This window comes from Cricetulus griseus (assembly GCF_003668045.3).
Source record: "Cricetulus griseus strain 17A/GY chromosome 1 unlocalized genomic scaffold, alternate assembly CriGri-PICRH-1.0 chr1_0, whole genome shotgun sequence".
NCBI classification, from domain to species: Eukaryota; Metazoa; Chordata; class Mammalia; order Rodentia; family Cricetidae; genus Cricetulus; species Cricetulus griseus.
The window spans coordinates 263,003,326-263,030,497 of NW_023276806.1; the positions used below are offsets into that span (position 1 = coordinate 263,003,326).

At 51.9% G+C, this 27,172-nt stretch overlaps 2 protein-coding genes across 3 annotated transcripts in view; one reads left to right on the top strand and one right to left on the bottom strand.

The window, feature by feature from the left end:
• Positions 1 to 409: 409 nt before the first annotated feature.
• The window catches only part of Ggt1 (gamma-glutamyltransferase 1), a 35,636-nt gene continuing 8,873 nt past the window's right edge, over positions 410 to 27,172 (bottom strand). The window contains exons 2-14 of one of the 2 annotated variants that reach the window (XM_027394212.2): positions 13,582 to 13,721; positions 12,900 to 13,064; positions 11,440 to 11,570; positions 11,201 to 11,287; positions 7,291 to 7,483; positions 6,765 to 6,922; positions 5,401 to 5,550; positions 4,756 to 4,892; positions 1,803 to 1,990; positions 1,481 to 1,608; positions 1,267 to 1,379; positions 1,060 to 1,173; positions 578 to 724 (exon numbers count right to left, since the gene is read on the bottom strand). In XM_027394212.2, coding sequence (XP_027250013.1) covers positions 578 to 724; positions 1,060 to 1,173; positions 1,267 to 1,379; positions 1,481 to 1,608; positions 1,803 to 1,990; positions 4,756 to 4,892; positions 5,401 to 5,550; positions 6,765 to 6,922; positions 7,291 to 7,483; positions 11,201 to 11,287; positions 11,440 to 11,570; positions 12,900 to 13,060 — 1,707 coding nt within the window. In that variant the 5' untranslated portion in view covers positions 13,061 to 13,064; positions 13,582 to 13,721. Of the gene's footprint in view, positions 725 to 1,059; positions 1,380 to 1,480; positions 1,609 to 1,802; positions 1,991 to 4,755; positions 4,893 to 5,400; positions 5,551 to 6,764; positions 6,923 to 7,290; positions 7,484 to 11,200; positions 11,288 to 11,439; positions 11,571 to 12,899; positions 13,065 to 13,581; positions 13,722 to 27,172 lie in introns of both variants that reach the window. The other variant, XM_027394209.2, reaches the window with a different exon arrangement.
• Lrrc75b (leucine rich repeat containing 75B) overlaps positions 26,845 to 27,172 on the top strand; it is a 7,150-nt gene continuing 6,822 nt past the window's right edge. Inside the window, exon 1 of the mRNA XM_027394213.2 lies at positions 26,845 to 27,021. Coding sequence (XP_027250014.1) covers positions 26,845 to 27,021 — 177 coding nt within the window. The remainder of the gene's footprint in view (positions 27,022 to 27,172) is intronic.

The following is a 27,172-nucleotide window of genomic DNA, read 5'->3' on the forward strand; positions in this document are numbered from 1 at the left end:
GGGTCTGTACTTGGAAAGTGACGTCAAGGCATGGCTCTGGCCAAGCTGCCTTGTTTCTGCCTCTTGTCTAGTTCACTCCCCTTCAGTTTCACCTCCATAAGTGCTGGGCAATGAGAGCCCACACCCACCCTGAATGTGAACCCCTTCTCAAGGTCCCCGCAGCTAAGGGGTTGCTTTATCCCAGTTAGCGGCGTGGTCGGGGCGCCCTCTAGTGGCAGACATTGGGAAGTGTTACTGCCTAGGACAATTTACTATGAGGCCCTCAACTCCCAGACACACTGGGGCTCCCCCGCACTTAAAGGTGGATGGAGGTTAGCTCCATCACTGACAGCAGTGAATCTTAGGATCCTTCCTCATCATTCTCCCAGCCAGATGGCTTCATTTCATAACACGACACTAAAGCCTGAGATGTGAGAAGTCCAACCAGCAAGACTTCCCGGAGCTTGGCAGCTGATCCCATTTATTCTGCTGCTCGCTCGGTCCCACTCAGGGACAGCATGTCCTCCAAAGTCCCACTCCTGTTCCCGGTCAGTGTCTCGTCTCTGGATGGCAGGTCTGTCTTGCCCCTTCTGAGCGCTCAGTAGCCTGCTGGCTCCCCGCCTTTCCTGGAGTCTGAGGCAGCCGCCCAACCCCTGGATGTTCGCGCAACGGCCTGAACCACAGCGATATAGGTGGGTGTGACCTCTGTGTAGTGGTTCCGTTCCTTCAGGCCTGCAACCACCGCCTGTGGGGTGAGAGGGCCGAAGGTGTCTCAGCAAGGCCATGGATGTGGCTGAAACCATCCCTGTGTGTGTGTGGTCATGGGCCTCACAAACCCAGTTCGTGCTACTTCCTGTTAGCGGGGCTTCTGGTCAAGTGAGAAGGGAGGACTAGAGAGGCACCTGGGCTTCTAAGGTCTGCTGGGAACAGTCTGTTTGGCTGTCACTGACAAGGGCTCACGATGACCCACGCTGAGGGCTTTGGACAGGGGATAGCAGCCACTCTTGGCTCTGGTGACTCAAAAGATGCTAATCCCCCCCAGTCAAGGATATCCTCTAATCCCCCCTGCTTTCTGCCTACCGGATCAATGTCTTTCTCTATAGTTGTGGTGTTGGGCAAAAGCTGGTTGTGCAGTCGGGGCTCTTCCACTGCTCTCTTCACGTCATAGCCAAACCACAGGTTGTTGATGATGGCCTGGCGGGAAAGGATAGCCAAGATGTCAGCACAGCCCCCGGAGCAAGGGCAGAGAGAGATGGAGGCAGGAAGGGTTAGGCAAGACGCGTATACCAGTGCGGTGGATGTGGTGATCTGCGTCCCTCCCGAGGCTCCCACCACCAGCTGCACCTTGCCGTCCTTGTCCACAATGATTGAGGGGCACATAGATGAAAGTGGCTGCTTCCCTGTGGTCCACAGGAGGAGACAGAGAGACAGGTCAGTTGCCTGTCAGGGTACCAGCCCCCTCCCAACTCAAGTCCTTTACCCCAGGATTCCCGCCCCGCACCTGGACTGATGAAGTTGGCTGGTGAGGGGGGTACCCCAAACTGGTTGATGAAGTTGGGTGAGCTGAAGTCATCCATCTCGTTATTAAACAGGATCCCACTGTCCCGAGAAAGGACCTTGGAGCCAAAACTGAAGATAGGCCATCTCAGAGAACAATATACACAAAACCCAGCCATTCCCCACCTCGCGCCCACCCACCTCAGGCCAAGAGGACTCCCTAGGAGGCCCACCCCAGGCATGCAACCAAGGGGGAGGAGCCTGTTTCCCATTCATAGGAAAGGAAGATAGCCCCCAACCCACTGCTCATGTCCCGCAGCCCCTACTAGAGGTTGATGGTGCTGGTGGCAGACACAGCACTGCCATCCTCCGAAACCACAGACAGGTGAGCAGTGCCCCCGTCATGAGGACTGTAGAATTCAGGATCATAGTAGGAGGTTGGATGAGTGGTTCCATCGGAGATACGGGCTTGAAGCTGAGCAGCAAAGAACTCGGAGCTCATGTTGCGGATCACCTGCCGAGACCCCAGAGCTGGCCTGAGGAGGTTAGGGGCAGGAGGGGGAAGGCAGTACAACAGGGCTGTCCCAGGAATTCTGAAGAAGCCCCAGCCTTGGATCTGACCACAACTTACCTCTATGCTAAACCAGGACACACACACACACACACACACACACACACACACACACACACACACACACCAGGACCAGGGACAGCCCTTTCTAAACCCTGTCTGACACTCCCTCTCTAACCTCCAGCTGGTGTCTGCCCATCCATCAAACCTCTGGACTCTTGCCATCATCTTACATAATTTGTGCAATTATTTATGGAACTTGGGCCATGTCTTCAGAGCTGAGGAACCAACAGGGAAGAGACCCATGGGTCTTGCCTCCCTAACAGGCAGGGAGAGTCCTGGAAACAAGAGGCCCGAAAACAGGGAAGGAAAAGGAAATGCTGAAGGCATTTTGGTGGAAGTGGTACCTAAAAAGAGCTCATAATGAAGCCCTAAATGGTAAGTGCAAAGGCCCTGGATAACAAAGAGTGAATGGGAGGCGGGAAGAGGATGCTGGCTAGCATGCATCCATTCTGTAAGGTCTCATTGGTCTATAAAAAGGGACTTCGGCTTTTGCTATGAGTCACATAGATGCTTAGGGTAGAGGAGTAAGCAGGCTGGGAAATATTTACATAGGGTCCCCCTGGGGGCCGTGGAAAAGGCTCTGGACAACCAGATTAAAGATAAAGATGTCAGTGTGGGTGGGAGAAAAAGAACAGAGGATGTCCTTGAGGTCTTTGGCCTGGAGTTGCCTTTAACTGGGAAAGTCAATGTTAAAGAGGGAGCAGAAGGAGGAGCAGTTAAGGACTTGCTTGCTTTGGGACACACACCCATGACACAATGAAGAACATGGCTTGAGAGGATGGGCCCATGAATACAGGTTCATGTGTGAAATTTACAGGGAAACAAAGGCACAGACACAGCATGGGCACACGATGGCTATGAAGGCTGATGGCAAGAGAAGACGGGGAGGAAGAGGCAATTAATGGTTCCACCAGAAAGAAAGGGACCCTTTCAGGGACCTGTCAGGTTTAGTATAAAGGCCAATTAAGCCATTCCCCTGCAGCAGCCTTTTCCTTCCTTCCTACCCTCACAGCTATTGACGAATCACCTTGTTGGGACAGACTTACTTGACACCCTGGGGGAGATCTTGCCCTCTCTGAGGAGCAGATGGGAGGTGGGATGGGGGGAAGGAGGGAGTAGCATGAGGAGTGGAGGGAGGGAGGACTGGGATTGGAATGTAAAAAATAAATTAAAAATTAAAATTAAAAAAAGAGTCTGTCTGTACATCTGTAATAGGCTCCCAAAATATCCCAACTCCAGGAATGAAATGCTAAATCCCAGCCCATATTCAGTTAAGGCCGCCCTGTTGTCTTTTCTAGCTCCACCCACTAGCTGATTCTGGGGTCCCTGTTGCTACAGGGCAAGGCAGACACCCCACCAGCCTGTGACTCTGTAACTCTAAGGTACTCCCCAGTTCCCTGGGTTCCAAAATGGCAAGTGCCATTCTCACTCCCCCAGTGACAATGTACAGACCCCAGGCTGACAAACACAGGAACATCCTAGGGCTACTCGCATAATGGGTCCCTCTTAACTAACTGCACCCCTCCTCCAGGCCCATCATATCATCTAAATCATACATTAACAAGATCCCTTCCTCAGCATGCAAGATACCCTCCACAATAGCCCTAAAACATTCTTGTCCAAGAAGTCTCAAATCGTCTCTTTTCTCTTCAGACCCCACCACACTCTCACTGGCATCAAATAAACCTATGGCCTCACAGGGCATGCTTTGAATTCCAGCACTCAGAAGGCAGAGGCTGGCAGATCTCTGTGAGTTCAAGACCAGCCTGGTCTACAAGAGCTAGTTCCAGGACAGCCTCCAAAGCCACAGAGAAACCCTGTCTCAACACCCCCCTCCCAGAAAAAAAAGGCACCATGGAAAATTGTAAGGTGTGATTTGATGAATATTGCACCTAGAAGATACTGAAACCCTGGGGTGGGGGTTCCACCACTGGCAGAGAATGAACCATGTGACCTTGATGTGAGATGAATACACCCTGGACTGTGGGGTGTTGACCCGTTCAGGAAATATGGATGGGGTTAGGAAAGGAGGAGGTAAAGAGAAGGGAAAAGACTTCTAGAAAAATGCTCACAATCAAGTAGGGGCTCCAGAAAACACAGGTGCACACTGGTGTTTTAGATTGCTTTGTCTGTGGGTACATCTTTACAAAATGAAAGAAAGTGGGACTGGGCTTGGTGGCTCATGCCTGTAACCCCAGTACTAAGAGGCTGAGGTTGAAGCCACTTTGGACTACAGAGTGAGGCTCTCTGTCCACCTGGTCTTAATCCCTCCCATACCCCTTCATCATTCCTGCGGGATATAACCTCTCCATCCATTCCTCCCTTCTGCACTGAGCATTCTAGAATCTTCCAGGCCAAGGGCCCAAGTGTGTGTAAAGGATCTGAGACAGGAGCCTGGGTTTCAGGGGTGGAGGAGGGCTTGGAGCGGGGGAGAACAACACACCTATTATCCATTCTCAAGTCTGCTTTCCTCAGTTTCCCTTGCACTATGAGCTCCACAAAACTGAGGTCAGGGTATAGGGAAACAAGTCTATCCTGAATTATTGATGGGTTCAGAAAGCACACATGAAGCTGGGGTATGCTTTTCAGAGCTCACCCAGCACCTCTCTGGCAGGTCTCCCACCCACTGTGGGGTAGCCCCTTACCTGAGACACACTGACAAACTTTGGATCACCAAGCAGGGTCCTCTTGGCATAGGCAAACCGAAAGGCCTCCACGATACGGTGATACGTCAGTGCCTTCTGCTCGGGAGTTGCCACACTCTTCGGAGAGAAGTTGTATCCTGAGTGATACCCAAGCACACATTGGCAGGCAATTGTGGCCTGGAGGGGCTCAAGGGGTTACTATATCTCTAAACTATGTTCCCTATACTCTGCCTTAGGAGAAGAAATCCGCAATAACCAACACATGGCCATTTGAGAAAGACGCAGTTAAAAAGGGTATACCAACATGGTCGTGACAGGCACAGCTAGAGGGTCCCATGGTCTACAGGTTTCTGGATGACCACTTAGACTAGCTAGAAACACTGGACAAGGCCTCTGCCTCACTCTCCTTTCTGAACATTTTTCCTCTTCCAGTGACTGTCACCCCCTCCAACCAGCCAGGGGGAGCTCTTGCACTCAACATTGCCTCCAGGAGGTCACAAGCCACAGGTAGGGTGGACACTGGACCAGTTCACTGATGGAAAGATACAGGGCAAAGAGACACAGCAAATATGGAGCACCAGCAGAATGCTCCTGAAGAGAGTGCTCCTTCTCCTTCCTCAGCAGGGCTGGAGGGAGCTCTCTTACCTTTGAGGATATTCAAGATGAGAACCAGGACTGGCCCGCTGAGTGGGGCACTGGGCACATACAGTGTCAAGTCCCCAAGGCTGACGCTCATCGGATCTTCAATCAGCTCAGCACGGTAGTTATTCAGGTCCTCAGCTGTCATAATGCCTCCTGCCATGAGACAGCAGCTCAGTGGGATTGTACTGTGCTTGAGGACAGGGCTGCAGCCTGGGAGACTTGGTTAGCACTGGGCAGAGTACAGGGTGAAGTTAAGAAATATGGCCAAGGGTACACTTATGAAGTCAGGGTTGTTTAAGAAGGAGGTGAGTCGCCATAGTGAGAAAATGGTCTATACCATCAGAAGGGGCCTCAGGACCATTAGTTGCTAACCCTGACCATCACTGGGAGCCCTAGGCACTAACGGTGCTTACCATCTGTGCCAGGCCCAAACAACAGCCTCTTGGCCAAACTTCTTTCATCTCTGCAGCCAGAGGGTCTCTCTCCCAAGTGTAGCCTACCTGCTTCCATCCTCCTCCCCTTACCAGGCCCCTCCCTCACTGATGAATGTATGGACAGAAGAAGACTTGGTTCTCTGAGGAATTGGATCTGAGTAGGATTTACAGCAGTCAATGTCAATATGATAATGAAACAGGACAAAAGTTAACACAAACAAAGCCACAGCCAAGCCCTTGGGCTGCCCCGACCAAAGCCCCCAAAACTCCTCTCACAAATTCTTCCTCAGACCTTGTAACCCTCCCAGGGAGTCAAACCTTCCTTCTTCCCCTGACGGCCATTGCAGCTCATTTCTCACAGGTCACGATCCCAGATCCTCAGCCTCTAACTCCTTCTCAGCCCTAAGGGCTACTAGACCCCTGATGGGGGATGGCCTTCTGTATATATGTTTCTCTTATTGGTTGATGAATAAAACACTGTTTGGCCAGCAGGTGTGGTAGGTGTACCACCAAAGCAAGTCCAAGGATACTGAAGCAGTGGTCTGACTTATTTCAATGTCGTCCAACCTTTGGATACTCTTATGCATCTCAGGAGAGAAGAGAGCAATTTCCTGTATCTACCTGCTTGTATCCTGTTTCTGCCTTGCTACGTTACTTCCTGCCTATCCGTACAGACTTCCAGACCTCTGTGGTTAGCTAGTGGCAAACTCCATTCTCAGACCCCCACACAGGCTTTATTTGTGCAAGAAAGATATCACTACAGACCCCTACTCACACTCTAGGGACTTTCCTGTGCAGCCCAGGCTCTATGGATGAGCCAGGAACTATGGATCTGAGTAGTCCACACCGACCTTCCCCTGCCAAGTGCTCCCTGGGGACCCCGAGGCCAGCCTGGGCCCCACTCAGTGTTCCTGCTTACTCAAACCCACTTACCAGCCTCCTGAATGTCCTTCACAATCTGGGCTGTGAGGCTCCCATTGTAGAAGGCCTGGGCACCTTCCTGGGCCAGTACCTGCAACGTATTTGCCAGCCTTGGCATAGTCACTATCTCTCCTTCCCGAAGCACCTTTCCTTGCCGGCAGAACACCTCGCTGGGGCAGAGAGGACTCATGTCAGGTATCAGATTCGGAAAACTGGACCTGTCATACCTCTCACCTATCCCGAGTGGCCTGTCCTCTCACTTGGGGTTTCTAGTGTCCCATCTTGCTCAGGCCACAGTCAGCACTGTGGCTTCTAAACTAAATGTGTCCACATTCTCTCTCTCTCTCTCTCTCTCTCTCTCTCTCTCTCTCTCTCTCTCATACACACACACACACACACACACACACACACACACACACACACACACAATGGTTAGTTTAACAACTTTAACCTGAGGAAATGGCAGGCTCCCAAAAGCAGAGAACACAGCTCCACCAGCCCCTCCCAGGTTGGGCTACTTAGACATGAGACTGCTCACCACAAGGCAGGTGTCTGCTCAATGACTTCTCGTTTTTTCTCCAGGGCCATTCCCAAGCTCTTGCCCACAGGGAAGCCATGGCGGGCCAGCTCAATGCTGGGCTGGAAGAGGCGAGCCCAGGGTAGTCGCCCATGCCGTTGGTGTGCTAGCTGGTAGCCACGGATTTCACCAGGAACTGCCACTGAAAGGCCACCTAGGAACCAGGAACAGAGAGAGAGAGAGAGAGAGAGAGAGAGAGAGAGAGAGAAGACTGAGGTCTGGGCATTGTTATCATAATCCCTGCTACTAGAAGGCTGAAGCAGGTGGATCTCGAGAGTTCAAGGCCAGCCTGGTCTACAGAGCTGGTTCCAGGACAGCTGGAGAAACACAGAGAAATCTGTCTCAAAAAAACAAATTAAGGGCTGGAGAGATGGCTCAGAGATTAGAAGCACTGACTGCTCTTCCAGAGGTCCTGAGTTCAATTTTCAGCACCCACATGGTGCCCTCTTCTGGTGTGCTGGGATATGTGCAGACAGAACACTCTATAATAAATAAATTACTAATTTATTTATTTATTTATTTATTTATTTATTTATTTTTGGTTTTTCGAGACAGGGTTTCTCTGTGTAGCTTTGGAGCCTATCCTGGCACTTGCTCTGGAAACCAGGCTGGCCTTGAACTCACAGAGATCCGCCTGCCTCTGACTCCCGAGTGCTGGGATTAAAGGCATGCGCCACCAATGCCTGGCATAAATAAGTATTTTTAAAAAAACAAATTAAAAAAAAATGAACAAAGGGCTGGCATGGTTACTCTGGTAGAGTGCCTATCTGGTTCTTGTTTGTTCCCAGATCCATGTAAAAAAAAAAAAAAAAAAAAAAAGCAGCAGAATTCCAGGCACTTTCCCTGGCCCTTTAAATGCTGGGTCTAGAGCAGCTTTGAAGGGAAGGGGTTTGTTGCTATGGTAGTGCTAACGATCAAACCCAGGACCTCCTGAGTAGTAGACTAGGGCTCCACCACTGAGCTAGGTCCCCGTCCCAGGCAAAGAAGCATTTAAGACCATAGCTGAGGCCGGGAGTTGGTGGCGCACGCCTTTAATCCCAGCACTCGAGAGGCAGAGGCAGGCAGATCTCTGTGAGTTCGAGACCAGCCTGGTCTACAAGAGCTAGTTCCAGGACACAGGACAGCCTCCAAAAGCCACAGAGAAACCCCGTCTCAAAAAAAAAAAAAAAAAAAAAAAAAAAGACCATAGCTGAGCTCCACAGGCAATAAGTGTTGACCAAATACTTCTCACAGGGTATAGAACAAGGAGTAGGTGGCTGTGCACGAAGGCGTGCTGCCCCAGATGAGTGGGTGTGTCTTCCAAATGAGAGATCCTGTATCAGGCTATGGCTGTATGCAAGACTTTCGGAAAGCTGGACCCCTCCCAACTCCCAGTCTGAGTTACATCAGTCATTCTTGTCCCAAACAATCCCTGGGTTCCTCTAGAGTACACCAAAGCAAGATCAGCAATGAGATGAGCCAGCTCTGTGACAAGAGCCTTGTACTAGCTAGTTTTAAGTCAACTTGACACAAGCTGGAGTCATCCGGGAGGAGGGAACCTCAACTGAGAAAAATGCCTCCGTCAGATCCAGCTGTAGGGCATTCTCTTAATTAGTGATTGATGTGGGAGGGCCCAGCCAATTGTGGGTAGGGCCGCCCCCCCCCCTCGAGCACTGGTGGTCCTGGGTTTTATAAGAAAACAGCTGATCCAGACCACTTTTTCTACTAAAGTACGGCCATGACTGCCACCTGCTCCAAGTCCAACCCCCTGCTTGCACCACTGAGGTGACCGGGGCCCATTGCAGACACTGAGGCTACTGTTCAGGGATGACTTTTTCCCACTCCCACCTTGCAGTCCAGCACATTTCCAAAAGCCGCACCCTACGTTTGCCACACAGCTCAGAAGCTCTGTCACCCAGCACACAATCCGTCCCATCTTAAAAGCAATTTTCAAGTCAGTCAATGGTGGTGCACACCTTTAATCCCAGCACTTGGGAGGGAGAGGCAGGCCGATCTCTGTGCATATGAGGCCAGTCTGGTCTACAGAGCGAGTTCCAGGACAGCCTCCAAAGCTATCCAGAGAAACCCTGTCTCAAAAAGCAAAAACAAACAAAAAAAGGCAATCTTCTTTGGGGGTTGGTGAAGTAGCTTGGTGAGAGACGAGAGAACACTTGTCAAGCAAGCATGATACCTTGGGTTTGATTCCCAGTACCACAAACACCAACAAATACACAAGCCACTCCTGTCCTTCTCTCTCTGGTTTCACACCACCCTGCCTACGAAGCTCACAGGTGACCCTGGTGCTATCTGACCCAGCATCCTGCTCAAGTCTTGCTGGGTTATGACTCTCCTCAGCCACCTATGTGATGCCTGCCTGTCTTCCTTCTCCTCATCACCCACTTTGTTTCCTGAAACATTACCTCTTTCTCAGTGATGTCTCTCAGCTCTGGCCTTGAACTTCTACTGACATCTCTCATGTTTATCCTCTTTCTTGGAACATTTCCCTCCTCATCAGATCCCAGTATCCACCTACCCACAGGAAGCAAGCGCTTCAGACCTCACATGCCCAAAACAACCACTGAAACCTATCCCCCAATATCTCTGTCTGTCTCTCTTAGGGCTATCATATCCACTCAGGTACAGACCAAGGACTGTGGTGGGTCATTCCGGTTTCCTGTAATCACGTATCGTCCAAAAGAGTTGATAGATCTTGATTTCATCTATGTGTTTTTAGCCATGACCGAACCACCCTGGATTATTGGGGTAACTTCTTAATATGTCTTCCCTGGTTCCCTGTTCCTTACACAGCAGCCTTAGGGGTCCTGTTAGCCATCAGACAAGAGGCCGGAGCTTCATGTAGCCTATAAGTTCCCAAGCCATTTATGCCATTCCCTCCGACACCATATCCCCTCTTCTCAGGCCACTTGCTGGCAACCTCCCTGGGTCTCTGTGAGGCTTAATCTCCATCCCTCCTCCTGGGTCACTCAACTTTTCCCACCTTTCCTGAGACGCCAACAGGACTATTCCTACCCCACACCTCTGAGTCTTGCCAGACTCAGAGGTGAGGGGTGGGCACTCTACCCTCTGCCCTCTTCACAATGTAAATTACTCTGCCATGTGCTCAATTCTCCTTGCCACGTGCAAGGGCTCTTGTCCTGGTCATGAGTAGCAACAATCCTCTCTGCTTTGTAACCTGGCTTTAGGAACAGCACCCTGTGCTGTAAGGGGTTCCGATGACCCTGGTTAAACAGTGAGCTGTAAGTGCCCATAAGCATTCTCATACCCAAGAGATTTCATTGCTATACAATCCTGAGTTTCTCAATAAATGGGAATCCAAAGATAGTTGTGAGGGGAGGGATCCAAAGAAGACACGAAGGAGGGCATCGCCTAAGAATCTTCTTCCTGGGTGTCACGCCTACCCCAGCACCCACATGGCAGCTTACACCTGTCTGTAATGCAGTCCAGGGGATCTGACACCATCGCACCGATGCACAGAAAATAAAATAAATTATTTAAAAAGAATAAAGAAGAGATTATTTTTATGTGTGTGCATGCTTGGCCTGCATGCATGTGTATGTACCGTGGCCTGGTACGTGACTAGGAGGGGATCAGAAGGGCATCAGATTCCCGTTAGGCTGGAGTTTACAGGTGGTTGCAAGCCGCCGTTTGGTGCTAGGACTCAAACCCAGGTCCTCTGTGGCCCCTTGGTGATTATCCTCTCCATATGCGCACAGGGCTGAGAAGAAATAAAAGACCCTACCCCTGTCCTCACGATGGTGATTAGCCACTCATTGCAGGAGGGTGCGATGGCCCCAGAGCTGTCCCCGACCTCAGACAGGTGTGTGTGCCCTGTGAGTGCATATTCACACCTGTGGCCCATATGACGGCTCACCTTCTTCAGAGTCTCTCGAGCTGTTGAACATGTTGACGCTGGCCAGCCTGGGAGCTACCTCACGGGCATTGATAACCTCGGCTTTCCCTATAAAAAGAAACATGTTGGCAGCCAGGTTATCTCCAACCCCTCCTGTCAAGGGAGCCCAGCGGCCACCCAGCTATGCTGCTCTAATCCAAGTCACTCTGATGTAAGAGGGATGGACTGAGCCCCTCACCCTCCTCACCCTGGACACTCACGTGTGGTGCTGTTGTAGATGGTGAAGAACAGGCCGCCCCCGATGCCCATGCTATGAGCATTTATGAGCCCCATGCACAGCAGGCTTGCGATGGCTGCATCCACCACGGAGCCACCTTCCTGTAGCATGTCCCTGCAGGCAGCACGTGGGAGGTGTGAGCCTGAGGGCTTCCAGCCTCTCAGAACTACCCTGCCACCTTTTCTGGTGACCCCGCCCAAAGAAAGACAAAAGAAGAGCGAGCCTACACTGGCCTCAAACCTCAGCCTTCTGAGAGGAAAGGTGAGCTGAGCGGCCGAGTTCAGCCGGACCAGGTTTTTCTTTTCGTTGCTCGTTCACTTGCTTTAGTTTATTAATTATTGAGATAGGGTCTTATCCCAAGGGCTGAGATGACAGGTGAAATTTTTGGTTTGGATTGGCTTTTTTTAAGGACTCGTTTTATCTGAGAGAGAGATCCTTTGGACTGAAGTTACAGGCAGTCGTGAGCTGCCTGGAGTGAGGAAACTGGACCTCAGGTTCTTTGGAAGAGCAGCACACATTCTGAAACAGGCTCTCACTATGTAGCTCTTGAACTCACTATGTAAACCAGGCTGGCCTCAAACTTGCAGAGATCCACCTGCCTCTACCTCCAGAGAGCTGGGATTAAAGGTGTGTGCCACCACTGCCTAGCAAACTTTTTGTTTTTTGAAGATGCTCTTTTTCCAAGCAAACAAATATACATCATTTAATTGAAAAGGGGAGGTTATTTTTTATTAATAACATTTTTCCTGATTATGTATCAAAACGGGAACTGACTTTTACATATAATGAGATAAAAATCTAAAATGGGTGGAGGCTAGAGAGATGGTTTGGTGGCTTCTGGTCCAGAGGACCTGGATTCAATTTTCAACCTCCAGGCCTGACATCTCAGCTCTCAGTTATCTTTAATCCCCAGTTCCAGGGGACCCAATGCTCTCTTCTGGTCTCTGAGGGCACCAGCCATGCCAGTGGTACATAAACATACACTCAGGTAAAACACCCATACACATAATTTTTTCTTTCCGAGACAGAGTTTCTCTGTGTAACAGTCCTGGCTGTCCTGGAACTCACTTTGTGGACCAGGCTGGCCTTGAATTCACAGAGATCTGCCTGTCTCTGCCTCCCAAGTGCTGCGGTTAAAGGTGTGTGCCACTGTGAGTGCATGGCCATAATTTTTTTTAATAAAAAAAATCACAGTCTAAAATGGAAATAGAATAGCAGCATTTTTCAGAGACAATACTGAAAAAGAGGGCCCCGAGTAGGCTGTGGGAAAATTAGTACCCTGCTATCAGAGTCCTTGTCCCTTCTCCACTAGACAGAGGCTACCAAGAGAGTCCAAGGAAAGGGTGGGCAGTTCCCTGTCTATCAGACACTTTGTCTAGTTTCCAGATGGGGAACACGAGTCTTTCCCAAGCTCACTAGCTGCTGTCTTCCAGTGCGCCTTACCTTCCAATCTCTGAACAGCGCTTGGCGTCTGTGGCCACTGCTGCCCTGGAGTACACATGGTCCGGCTTCCTAGAAGTGTAGGGCAGCCAGATGCACAGGCTGATGATGACAAATACCAGAACCACGGCCACCAGGCCCAGCACCACAAACCGATTCTTCATGGCTCTGTTGCCCAGGGAGAAGGAATAGGGTCAGGTCCAGCCTTGGGAACTTCCAGACCATCCCCCACAGGGCACAGTCTAAAGTCAAACTCAGGGACACAGCCCTGTGCCTCCTTTTAGCCTTCTAGAACATGCGTGGGCTGTCCAGCCCCCAGACCTTTGGCCAGGCCATTGCTTCTGCCGGAAGCTCTGGATCCCACCTCTGCTATTACAAATCCTGTTTATTTTCAGAGCTCGTCCTGTATGGACTGCATTCCCAGCACAGACCCTCCCAAGGAGACCCTTCAGACTCCATGTGCCCTGGGGACCTGCTTACAGAAGCTGAGATGCTACTGCCCTGAGATAAACTCCAGGAAGGATAGGATTTACCGCATTCCTTCTGTGTCCCCTACCCTAGCCAAGGGCCTGGCCCTGTCCGTGGACCCCTAGAGTGGCTTGGGGTTGGATATCTATCATGCCTTCCAAGGAGGCATCCAACAGTCTCTGAAATAAGTAGACTAGCTACATAGGTCAGGACTTACCGCACAGTAGAGCTCCACACCTTCCCTGGAAGGTGGCGCCTGAAAACAGCTATATAGATAGGCAGGAATGCCCTGCACTCCACAGAAACCTCCAGTAAGGCTTCCCTGAAACTCCTGGAGCAGGCCACCTCCTAAGACACCTGAAAGTCACAGAGTTACACGTGAAGCCGGTCCAGCACTTCCTGGAGAGCCTGATGTGATAGCCTCCCTCTGCCTGTGGCTGATCTCTGCCTCCCATTGAACCCTGGAGCCAAAGAGGCTGCCAGCACTTGTATGTATGCATGACTTCTCTCAAGCACTACCCAGGGACGGGGTCACAGAACAGGGCAGGGAGGGGCCAGGGCATTCATGTGGAAGCCCAGAATTTGGAAGGAAGAGCTGCATTTGAACAAAGGGATTCGAGGGTCTAGGCCCTTGAATGGACTGAAGCTGGTATTCGCCTGTTGTGGCTCTCACTTGGCAGGGGGTTTTTTGAATGACTTGGATGAGAATATGTGAAGTGCTAAACTGGGCATTGTGGCTAACAGCTGTAATGCTAGCACTCAGGAAGCAGAAGCTGAAGAATTGCCAGGGATTTGAGCCCAACTTGGCTACCTAGTGAGTTCTAGGCTAGCCTGTGCTATAGTGTGAGATACTCTCAAAACGTGGGGGAGAGGTTGGAGGTGGACAGATGGCTCAGTGGTTACGAGCACTCACAGGCTGCTCTTCCAGAGAACCTAGATTCCATTCCCAGCAACCACACGGGAGTTGTCAGATCTGATGCCCTCTTTTGGTCTCTGTGGGCACCGAGCATGCAGATAGTACATAGACAAGCATGCAAGCAAAACACTCATACACAGAAAATAAATCTTTAAAAAAAAAAAAAAAAGGTGTGCCTCTTAGCTGTTTCCCTTGAGTATTTCCTTCCAGACCACACAGAGAAGGAAAGCCCCCAGCCTTACTCTGAGGCCAGTGGAGAGGCTGTAACTCAACAAGAGGGAGAAACGCATTGATGAAGGTGTGGGGTGCCCTTCTCCCAGACTCCATTTCCTCCAAAGGGTGGCATCCATAGAGAGCCTTCCCAGGAAGTCCCAGGCTGCCTCCCACTCTGCTTCTCTCTGTCCTTGTTCAGAGCACTCAAGTTCAGGATCAGACAGGGTATCCCATGGTCTAGGAATGGAGTTCTTGTCCCCTCCCCACATCCAAAGAGAAAATTACTGACTCTGTAGTGGAAAAGCTCCCCTCCCCTGGCTTGGAGGATTTGGTGGTGAGTGATGTAACAGGATTTGGTGTCTCATCTCACGTGGGGAAGTAGATTTACAACTCTTAAAGCAGGGGGGTGGGGGGAACAGCCCCAGGGCAGAGGGGATGCCACTCTGTGTCCCCCAGTAGTGTCCCTGGTAGCTCTCCCTGCCTGAATCCAGGCATGGATCTGACCTGAAGTCAGTCTCATTCCTATAATTCCTCTGGCCAGCTTGTTCCTCCAGAAGGCAGCTGGAGGGTTCCTTCTATCCATCGTGGCTACCAGGCCCTGTCCTTGTTGTCCAAGGGACAGTCTATACGCTTCTCCAGACCTAACAGCCATCTGGGCACATACCCTGGGCCTTGGGGTGAGCCTAGACCAGAGTCTAGGATTGATTCCTGGTGAGAAAGTCACATTGCAGTCTCAAGGGGCCTTAGGAGCCAGACTGGCAATGCGTGGTATCGTTCATTGTTAGTACAGCATGCTCCCGTCTGTGTAGTAGGGTAGGGAATGGGCATGGCCTCATGCAGCTCTGGGCCAATTGGGGTATATTGGGCTTCTTTTCTCCCAGGTTTGGGGATGTAAACTGAAAGCAGTCTTGGGGCCCTGAGATGAGAGCCATCTGTGGCTCCCATATTACACGAGTCACCCTTCCTTGTCCACCCATCCATCTGTCTGTCCACTGAACAACCCTATAAGGGCACCCAGCAGGATTCCCTCTTCCAAAGAGTCTGGGGAAGGAAGTGGGCAGCCTTGACCCCTGATCCCTGTCCCTTCCTCCTGGGACAGCGTGACAGGGAGGGCCGGCTCAGCCTCCTGCTAGCAGATGTTCTAGTCCAAGCGGAAGACACCCTGCTGGAAGCCTGGGCTTCCATTTCCCAGCCCCCCACCCCAAGTTTTCTCAAAGATTCAGTAACGGAATATGTAAGGCCAGAAGCCACGGTGCCACCCAAATCCATGTTGGGAGGGAAACTGAGGCATTGCTCCTCAAACCAAGACTCCTCTCTCTGTATAGCCAGCCCTGGAGGCAGTGGGGACCCAGCAGAGAGCCCCCTCTTCCTCAGAGAACAGTTCTAGGATGGGAAGGAAGAAGTTAATGGATCTACCCAGGAAATCCTGGCCATAGAACTGATTGTATCGCCCCCACCCCCTGCGCCCACTTCCAGAAGCAGTCAGAGCCATGCCTATCAGCCTTGTAGAACAGCTCAGTGCCCCCGACCCTGACTTGGTATCAGGATCTGAGGCTGAGCATCTCCTCAGGGCAGAGGTAGGAATGGGAGTGCTTACCTAATCCCAGAGGGGCAAGAGGTCAGCTAAGGAGTGCCCAGCATCCCAGAAGGGCAGCTGGAGGCCTCTGAGTGGAGTGTAGAATAGAGAATAGGAATAGAGGTCCAGCCAGGCTGGGAGGACGGTCAGTGTTGACGTCAGGGCAGCAAGGAGGCAGTGATTAGACTAGTCACCAGGTGACTAAAGTTCATGCAGCCCCAGGAGAGCCCTGAGCCAGGAGGTGGGAGGTGCTAAGAGCCTGGGAAAGGGGCTCCCCTTCCTCAGATTTCTCTCCAAAGGGCAGAGGCCACCGGTGAGCCCTTCTTGAGAACTCCTGCTAAGTCCCCTTGTGACTCTAAGACAGACACGGTGTCCTTGAAATGATCCTGAGGCAGTAAAGTAGGGGTGCCCCTTGGCACTACACCATAACCCAGATCTAAGAGACCTCGTTGTATCTTACTGGTCAGTGACAGAGGTGCATTCCTGGAACAGGGCCTAGAACCTCAGCGTCCAGACCGGTTCAACCACCAATCAAGGAACATTAGCCCCATTGGTCCAATCAATACAGGAACAGCCTAGAAGGTAAAGCCTAGAGAAGGCCAGACCTGTCCCAAAGTCACACAACCCATCAGAGCAATCCTGCCACCTGGTTCCTGTCCCAAACTGCTGCATGTCCCTGACTAGCTCAGCAATGCATTTCCACTAGACACAGTTGTGAGTCTGGCCAAGAGGAGCAGTTCCCTGACTCCAGCACAGTGTGGTGGACTCCCTATATTCATCAGTGTACAAACCTCATATACCTAGAGATGCTGACGGCTGCGATGCCGTAAGTGCTATCCCTCAGAGAGCCCCCAACACCACACACATGTACACACACATACTAGACAAACACACCACATACACACATAATGTATACACAAACATACTGCACACATACATACATCACACCCAAGCACACACATCACTCATACACAAACACACCCCGAGCTGAATCTAGGCTGAGTATAGCAGGTCCCATGATGCAGGTACAAGAAAGACAAACTGACAGCCAGACCGAAATGTCTCTGCTAATCCTGCAGCAGATCCACTGGAGTCCAGGGGGTGCTATGATGTCTCAGGGTCACAGAAGTCAAAATGGGCACAGTTTAAACACACCCACCAGCAAGAAATGAAGTGTAAGGCTAGGCATGGTGCCTCATGCCATTAACTGGAGGGGTTGGGGGGCAGAGTCAGACTGATCTCTGTGAGTTTGAGGCCAGCTGGAGCTACATGGTGAGATGTCTCAAAAAGAAAGAAAGAAAACAAAAGAAAAGAAACCGAAGTTTGGACAAAAGCCCGGGAAGTCTTCGAATCACACATGGACCAGGACACTCCATCCCAGTCCGTATGCTTGTAAGGACACCTGCGATCTTTCGAACACAGATCTCTTTTGGTGTCCCAGTCCTGCCTATAGGTAAGAAGGACACTAACTTCTACCAGACCTGAGGTTGGAATCTGCCTGAAGTTTGTTGCCCAAACTGGTGTAGATGGCAGAGGATCAGAAAACACACCTATACGCCTCACCTTACCCACACCTATACTCCTCACCTTACACACACCTATACGCCTCACCTTACACACACCTATACGCCTCACCTTACACACACCTATACTCCTCACACACACATCTATACCCCCTTACACACAAACTTATAACCCTCACATACATGCCCATACCCTTTACACACACCTATACCCCTTACACATACATACTCCTTAAACATATACACCTTACACACAAATCTATACTCCTTACACACAAACCTATAACCCTTACACACATGCCTAAACCCCCTTACACACACCTATACCTCTTACACACACACCTATACCCTCACACACATGACTGTACACCTTACACACACCTATAGCCTTCCAATGACTTGAAAAGCACTGCTTGCTGGAAACCTGATGAAAGAGTTTAAAGTGCCTAGGCACAGACCTAGAGGTGACAGAGCCTCCTAGAGCTGGGTAAATGACTCATTGCACAATGGTCCCTGCCCCTGCCCCCACCCCAAGCCCAGAGAGGGTCAGGCATGGAGGGCACAGCGCCTCCGGAACGCTGACCATCACGGCTGCCAGGGCTGTCAGATTTTCCTGGTCTCCGCTTAGTCCCAAATCCACTTTCCGGGAACCAGGACTCAAAGGCTGCTTCTGAGGAGCCTGTGAGTCCACTCCAAACACTTAACAGGCACTCTTACACCTGCAGGAGAGCGAGAGGAGAGCCTGGGCAGGCCCCCTCGAGCCCAATTGCCAGGTAAGAAATAGGGCTCTGCCTACCTGAACCCACAGCGGCCAGGAGACAGGAGCCTGCCGCCCTGTTAACCACAAGTGTGGTGCGCTCCTGTTGCGCAGGTAGCTACGGAAGCTCTGAGAGGATCACTAGAGCCCCTAGAATGGCATGGCAGAGCCTAGGTACAGAACCACGTCTTCACACATTCTTGAGGGCCCCCAAGTCTATTTTGTCCCACCTACGATGTTCAGCAGCTCAGAAAGGGTGAGGAGAGCTTTGGGGTCACACAGCAGCTGGGGCACAGCCAGACACGTGCTGCGTTCACTCCCGGTTCCACACCAGCGGTTCCACACCAGCGGAAGACTAAGTCCCCATCCCCAGCTGTGACCCAGCTCCTCCCTTCCCTCCCCCAGCTGGCCTGGGATGGGAGGAGGCTTTAAAGGTACAGGGACTACTCCAGGTGGAGAGAGGGTTGGCTCCAAATCCAATCCCTGGTGCCATGTGACCTGGTACAGTAGGGGATAGCTCAGAGCCTGGGAGGGTCCCGATGAGCCCAGAGTGACCTCGTAGACCTTAAAGAAACTGTATCTCAAAAGGAGGAGGGAACACTGTGGCTCCCGTGTTCCAACAGGGGTCACATTGAGCTGGGGCGCAGCCAGATGCCCTAACCTCGCAGAGGTATGGCTGGAACCCTCTGAGGCGCTCCAAGGTCTAAGGAGTGTTAGCAGATGGAGGCTGGGCCTCTGGAACCCCTCCCACACGCCGTGGCCGGGTTCATTTTGGTTACCTAGACGAAAGAAAGTCTCACAACCCAAGTCTTTCCTAATTCCTCAACATCCTAGATAAAGGCAGTTTGGCTGGTGGGGGGCCGGGAGTGCACTTGGCAGGGAAAGTGGGGAACGGTCCATTTAAGCCCTCACAATCTCTCACTGAATGAGATAGGGTTAGTTTCCAACAGAGGGGGAAATCCCAAGCCTCTAGGCCCTGGGATCTCCCAGCCTGTTAGATTAGATTTTCTTTCATTATCATGGCCCTCAGCTTGCCCCCCGCCCCCCGCAGTCCCTCTGAGGTCTTCTCCTGAGAAGCCTCCAACCTACTTGGAAATAACACGGTACTCTGGGTCTCTGCACAATGGCTCAGTAGGTAAGGGTGCTTCCTGCTGAACCTGAGAAGCCTGAGAAAGGGAATTTGCAAGAACCAAAGCTGCCTGGTGTAGAAGGAGAGAAGGGACTTCTGAAAGCTGTCCTCTGATGGCCATGTGGAGCCTATGTATGTACACAGTGCACACACACACACACACACACACACACACACACACACACACACACACACGCATGCACGCACGCACGCACAAGAAATAAATGAATAAATGTTGGGGCTAAAAAGATGGCTCAGCACTTAAGAGCACTGACTACCCTTTCTTCTGAGGATGCAGGTTCGATTCCCAGCACCAACATGGTGCCTTACAGCCATCTCTGCAGTCCTCTGTTCTACCAACTGAGCTATGGAAGGACCCACCACAGCCATCTCTAATTCCAGTTCCAGGGACTCTGATGTCCTCATTGACTTCCTGGGGCACTGGCATGCATGTGGTACATAGACATACACATGGAAAAATACATACACACATAAAAGAATAAAATAAAACTTAGAATACTTTTATTATTATTTATGTGTACATGTGTCCGAGAAGGTCAGAGGGGTGTCAGGTCCCCTGAAGCTGGGGTTACTGGCAGTTGTGAGCTGCCTGCTGTGGGGGGCAAGCATAGTATGTGCTCTTAACCACTGAGATATCGCTCCAGCTCCAAAATAATAAAATAAAAACAATTTAAAAAAAGGTTTAAAACAAACAAACAGAAAAAACCCAGGGACTGAAGAGATAGTTCCAAGGTTAAGACACTGGCTGCTCTTCCAGAGGACCTTCAATTCCCATCACCCACACGGTGACCGACAACTGTCTATAACTCTAGTTCCAGGGGAGGTGACTCTCTATTCTGGTCTCCAGGGCTCCAGGCACACAAGTGACCCACAGGCATACATGCAAGCAAAACACCAGACACAGGAAATAAAATTAAAACAGCAGAACAAACACTGCTTTTAGCCAGGTAGGGAGGCCAGGGCCTAGGAAGGACAAACGCTGGGATGGAAACCCCAGGAAAGGATCAGGGCTAGGGCTGAGGCTCTGGGTTGAGGCAGAGGAAACCTGAAGTGAGTCTGGAGGCTGGACCTAGAGTCTTCTTGCAGAGGCAGCCTCAGACAGTTCCCTGGGTGGTGTGGAGGCCTCTTGACCTCTCTTGTCCCGCATTGAACTCTAAGGTGTCAAGGCTGGAAATGGGGGTAGCCAAGCCTACAAGCCTAGACCTTGAAAGCCAGGCCACTCTGGACTTTGAGAACCCTGGGAGGTTGGTGAATATATCACCACACTGGGTAACCCATTAACCCTGGCTTGCTCGTTAAGACCCTTGCGGGTGCCTCTTCCTTCCTTGGCTAGTTCCCGGGAACTAACCGGGCAGAAGGCTACCATGAGAAGGCAGTGCTGGTGGGGGCATCAGTGAGGGCTAAGCTGACCTGGGCTCTTCTTGTGCTTATCCTGCAGGAGCTTTTGCATGCCAGAGTAGCCTGAGGGTGTCACACCACCATCCCAGTGCCTTTCATCTTAAAAATCATTCCTTCTGCGCTGGTACCGTCAGTCCATGCCTCAGGGCCCTTGGCCAGGCAAGAGACTTAGGAACACATCTAGGCTCAGGAATTGCTCCAGCTCCCCTCCCCAGAGGATATTTTAGAGAAATGGATTCACAGTGGCCCCCAAGGTACTTCCTGTTTCAGAAGGATTTTCTTCCCCCACCCCATCTTACAGGTAGGGGTAAAGCAAGACTTGTGTTATCAGTACAGGAAACAAAATGCTAGGGTTGTGGTTCAGTGCCCTGGGGAGGGGTTCTGCCCACGGCCATTCACCAAGACAGCAGCTTATCAAGGAGAGGCTGTACTAACCACTTCCTGAAACCGGCATCTCATTGCAGCCTCTAACCACGCCCCATGTCACTGTCAGGTCCAGAAGGCTGACCACACCTGAACATCGTGAGCCCCTGGTGGGTAAGGGTTACAACTGAGGCCAATGGTCTATGTAGCAGATTCAGTAAGCAAAGTGTTTGAAATGGGAACTATAGGGCCCATGTCTCCGTGATTCTACCCTTGGGTTAGATTCTACCCTGTTTGTGGGTTAGCACCTGCCCCACACTCTAGAACTCCTGAGGCAGGATCACCCCACACACACCTTTCCTCCCCTCGGGAGCCGAGAACTCTGGTACCATCAGGACATTTTATGCCCCCGTCTTAGTAAACTGTTGGAATGATACTGACTTCAGATCTCAAACATCCTAACAACTTAATCAACTTTAGGATCACAGAATCCCAGAGTTTGCTCTGATTTTCCAGCCTCCTAGAAATGTCAGCTTACACATCTGCCCCACTAGGGATCTCATCATCTCCAAAAGTGGTTGGCAAGTTCTCTCCAGCATCAAGCCCCAGCCTGTCTCTTGTGATGCCTTCTACAAGCTACAAGAGGCAGCTCATTTGGGATGGGTCTGGTCACAGACCCTTCTAAACATCCGAGGCCACAGATCAGAGAGGCAGGGGACACCCATGCCCTGTGGCTACCTGGCTATGACCTCTCAGAACCACACAGACCACGCTGGCTGGATGGAAAAGTCCTTAAGTAGGCTAGTGTCATCCAGTGGTGTTGAGGAGGCGAGCCCTGACTGACCACAGCAGGGACAGAGCTGTCATATGCCCCTCCCCTCCCCAAACCTGGTTTTTTGGTACTATCCAGTACTCACCTTTAGTGTAAGTGGAGAACCTCAGCCAAGTGTGTGATTATCCAGGATCAGCAGGCTGTTAATGCCTGGGAGCACTGAGCAGCAGGGACAGCCTGGTGCCTGGTGGGTCAAGTCCAACTCCAAAACCCAAGGGTAGAATCACGGAGACATGGGCCCTATAGTTCCCATTTCAAACATGACCTCACTGAGAGCTGATATGGGGGCCCAGGAAGCCTTTCCCTTTCTGGCCTCAGTTTCCTCTCCAGAGAGGCTAGGGAACTAGAAGAGTCAATGACACAGACTTTGGGAGTCCCAGGAGCCCTCAAAGCCTCAGCGTTGGCCTGCCTCTGGCACTCAGAGCTGAAGTCACCTCTGTTCTGCCGGATGAACAATTCAGAGGAAGAGCACAAAGTGCCCCTTTCCTGGTTGTCCTACCCTCCCTGCTCAGGTGGCATTTATCCTGTCACCTGGTAATCTTCTGTGGTGTCGGGGATCTCCAGGGAGTTGGCAGAGAAGCCCTGTCCTATCTATGTCCTGGTCCTCCGGTCACATGCAGTAGTCTGCAGGAAAGCCAACTCAATTCTGTCTCACAGTGGCCTGGACCACAAACCAAGCACTCCTGTTCACCCACCCCTCCCCTGTGACTTTACTGGTACCCAGATCGCCCAACACTTTCCATACACACCATGCTCAGCTTCCCCAGGCTCCCAGAGTCCCCTTCCTTTGCGGCAGTTCCTCTGCCTCTCTTACCTCTTGGATGCTGAACTATTATATTATTCAGACAGATGCCAAGTCTGAGCCACTGGCTGTGTCAGATGCCCAAGGTCAACATGCCCAAACCTGAGCAGGCAACTGCCCTCCTCAGACCTCTACCAGCCCCAAAAGCCAGAGTCCAGTCCCTTCCAATTGGTGCTATCTGTGACCTCCTCTAAACCACACCTAACACCCTCCCCCACCAGCCCCTATGGGCCACTCCTATCACCTGGTGACGCCCAGTCATAGGTTGCAATGTGGCTGTTTCTCTAATGGACTCCAGTGTTGTTCAACATGTAAATTGGAACACTTTCCTCTCCCACTGGAAAACTCTTCAAAGCCCCCCCTTTGCCCTGCAGAGAAATTCTTGCCTTGCTGGTGCCTGCCCTGCCTTCTCTCTGCACTCAATGCTCCTGCCAGGACATTTTACAGGCTACTACCTTGGCCCGTTCTTCCTTCACACCCCCTATTTCAACACCACCTTCCTTCACCTTCATTTGCACGGAACTCTGCGGGCAAGCTGTCACTCCTACTTCCTCTGCCATAGTCGGGGCAGCATTCACAGCACCCAGTAATCGTTTCTGAATGGATCGATGCTAGCTGAGGGGTGGGGGTGGGCTCACTGTAAAGCCATAACGAGGGGCTAGGTGTGGCTCAAAGGTAGAATGGTTGCCAAGCATTCGAAGAACCCTGGGTTCAACTATCAGCACAAGAAGAAGGAGAAGAAGAAGGAGGAGAAGGAGAAGGAGGAGGAGAAGAAGAAATGCCACAGACAATTAATTATGCTATGCCAGCTCCTTTACTCTCTAATCCTACAATGTTCTTTGTCATTTTTACAGACAAGGAAACTGAGGTTTGTGGAGGTTTCTACAGTGTGTTGTTTTCCCTACCACCAAGCTCATGCCCATTACTAGGGAGCTCAGAGTATGGCCTTATTTAGAAATAGAGTCTTCACAAGATAATTGGTTAAGATGAGATCATACTGGATTAGAGTAGGTCCTAAATGCAGTAATTAGTGGTCTCACAAGATGGCCATTTGAACAGTTGCACGGGGAAGGCAGTCATGTGAAGATGGAAGCTGAGATTGGAGTGACATGTACAAGCCAAACAGTTCTAGGGACTGCCGGGAATAAAAAGCTCAGAAGGAGAGGAGGCAAAGAAGGATCTGGTCCCATACTCTTCGAGGGAGCATGGCTCTGCTAACATTAGGGTTCCAGGCTTCCAACACCAGAACTTGGCTGCTTTAAGCCATTGAACTTGCTGCAATTGGTTGCAGTAACCACAGGAGAGTAATATTCTGCCCTATGTTGTCTAAGGCTACACCCTCAGCAAACAGCCACCAGGGAATCTGAATCCTGTCTGTTGCCTCTTTTACCTCTGTGGCAATCCCTGCTGAAGGCAGAGAACCCATCCCTGGTAGAGTAAACTCAGGGAAACCATCTCTATAGAGGACCCATTCTTCCTCCCAGTGCAGGTTTCAAGACCATTCTGTGACTGGACATGGTGGCTCAAATCTGCACTCCCAGCACTTTGGGAGATGGACAGATGAAGATCAGGAGGAGTTCAAGGCCATCCTCAGCCAGCATAACTGAGACCAGCCTAAGTTATGTGAAACTCTATCTCAAAAAACAACAAAGATTTTATCTTTTGTCATGGCTACCAGGAAGCCCAGCTTGGTTGGGATAGCATGATTTCTTGCTGTGACTGGGATTGCATGATTTACTGCTGAGATATTAAGTTCAGTTCCATGCCCTTCTGTAGCCCTCCACCCTACTTGCCAGGGTCATCCAGACTGGATTCCTGTCCACTCCCAGTGGGTTACCACATGGGGAGTTAAATGTTTAGAACAGCCAAGGTGTAATTGCTGCCAATACTTAACCTGAGGCAGTTCCCACTTGGGGCCTCATATGTCCCCATCAAGGCCTGGAGACTGACAGTGTCCTCCCTTTCATACTCGCTGCCTCACATTTTTATCGCCCCATGGGCTTTGTAAGGGTGACAAGGCTGTCCTGAAGGTCCCAGGTCAGACCCTATGCCCTACATCATTCCTGGAGATGGAGTCGGCAGCGTTAGAGTCTGCCTCACCATGAGATTGCCACAAACCTGCTGCCCAGGACAACTCCAGGGAGAACGGACAGCAGCCTTTAGTTCAGTATACATAGAGAGTGGTGAGGTGAAATGACATCCCCGTTCCTGAGGCGACAGCTCTGTCTATGGGAGCTCTTGCCTAAGTCAGGTTAAGCCAGAAACAGTGCCCAAGAGCCAATTCACCTAGGCATCCAGACAGCGGGCTAAGGAAACCACACGCTGGGTTCTGGGGCCAGACACCAAACTTCCTCTTTTCCTGGAAAAAGTCCTTCAGGAAGGGTTATGGAGGAGGGGCGGGGGCAGTTCTCTACCTGCCACAGGACTAAGCCACTGCCCAGCTTGTTTCTTTCTAACGTGGTGCTCAGCCCTCCATCCTTTCTCCTCCCCCTTGGCTCCCACTTTCATCTTGACATTCTCCAAGGTAGAATACTTAGCCTGGCTTAGCCTCTGGTCAGGATCTGGAAGGCAGCCAGGTCTGTTTCCAGCCCTGAGGGTACAGGGAGGAAGAGAGAGGGAGAGAGCGCTTACCTGGCCTCCAGCTCTGGGCAAGGGGGCTGAGAAGTCCCTGGGACACTTGGACTGCTGTGCAAAGCTCTGGCTTCCACACACTGTCAGTTCAGCAACGGCCTTGGCCCTAGGGGAGGGCAGGCTGGGTAGTCATGCAGGTTTGCCAGGGAGGAAACCTGTCGTGCCAAGGTGGCCCTAGGACAACACTGCTGCAGAAGAGGGGATGGGAGGCTGCTGAGGAAAAGGAAGCCTAGGAATTGGCTAAAAGTGGCTACAGGGCATCTGTGAGTGGTCAAGCAACTACCCATTCTGTTGATTTCTGCCTTGTCGTTAGGGTCTCAGTCCCAGAGGACCGGACTCCCGCCTGTCTCCACCTCTATTCTGGTCAAGCAACGCCTGACCCAGAGGAAGGACCCTGGCAGGCATCCCTTACTAAAATGCCCTGAAATAGGTCTCCCGCACAGGCTTCAACTAGGCTTGCACACTTGCCCAGCCAGGCATCCCAGACTCAGGCTGGACACGTTCCTTAACTAGAGGTGGGGGTAGGAGGCTAGAGGGCACCCTCCTAGGTAATAAGAGAAACTAATAACTGGGACCAGATAGGGCTGCAGCAGGCAACAGGCTTCCAGTAGGGTCTGCGGAGAAAACCCTTGGAGAGCTAGATGATCTGAGTTCAAATTTGGTCTTCTGAGGAGCCAGGGACCCCCTGCACATACTACCCTCCCCTTTTGTTAGGCAGGGAAATCTGGACCAGGAACATACGCAGGACCTGGTACCAGGCTGCCCAAGAGCTGGGCTTAGTCTGTTCAACTCTCAGGTATGGCGGTCAGAGGAGGTCGGGTGTGCTCAGCCTGCCCAGGCTTGTCTCTGTCCCCCTCAAAGCAGGAAGTGTGCATTTGAGATTTGCCAAGGCTAGGCACAGCCACACAGAGTGGACAGGTCAGATACACTTGCTCGCAGGGGGGATTACCCCAAGTGGGTGTTGGCACTGCCTAAAGCACCTTCAGCCGTCTTAAGCACTTTTTGCCCCCCCCCCCCCAGTCAGTCAGCACTGCGGTCACATGTGTGAGAGGTGCCAAATGCCACCTTGTCCTCAGCGGCTCCCCTGGCCGCCTCGGGGAAGAGCTCCAACGCCAGGTCCTTCGCGGGCGGGGCCCTCGACGGGGAAACCTCTGCCAAAGAGGAGTGCTCCTGGGCCCCACGCTGGCGGCCAGTGCCTGGGCGCGCAGCCGTAGACCCGGCGCTGCCCACCCCGCGCATCCCGGGCGGGGCGCGGCTGCAGATAGCCCGCCTCCCTTCTACAGTCTCGGCGCCCGCCCGCCGCCCGCCCCGCGGCGGCCATGGGGGCGCGGCTGGGGCGGCGGGCAAGGGCAGCGGCCAGCTCAGATGCCCCTGCGGCGGCGGGTGCTGGGCCCGCGCCCTACGAGCGCCGGGTGCGCTGGCTGCGAGAGATCCAGTCCACGCTCCGCGAGCGGCGGCCGGAGCGCGCTCGGCAGCTGCTGCGCCTCCTGCGCCAGGCGAGAGAAGGAGCGGGGCGGCCCGGGATCGGGGGGTCAGGGAGGAGCCGGGGCTGCGGGCTGCGGGCCGGGTGGATTCCTAGCGCGCACGGTGGGTTTTGCAGACGTTGAGGTTCGTGCGTGGAGGGATGGCGCGGGTTAAGGTGAGGGC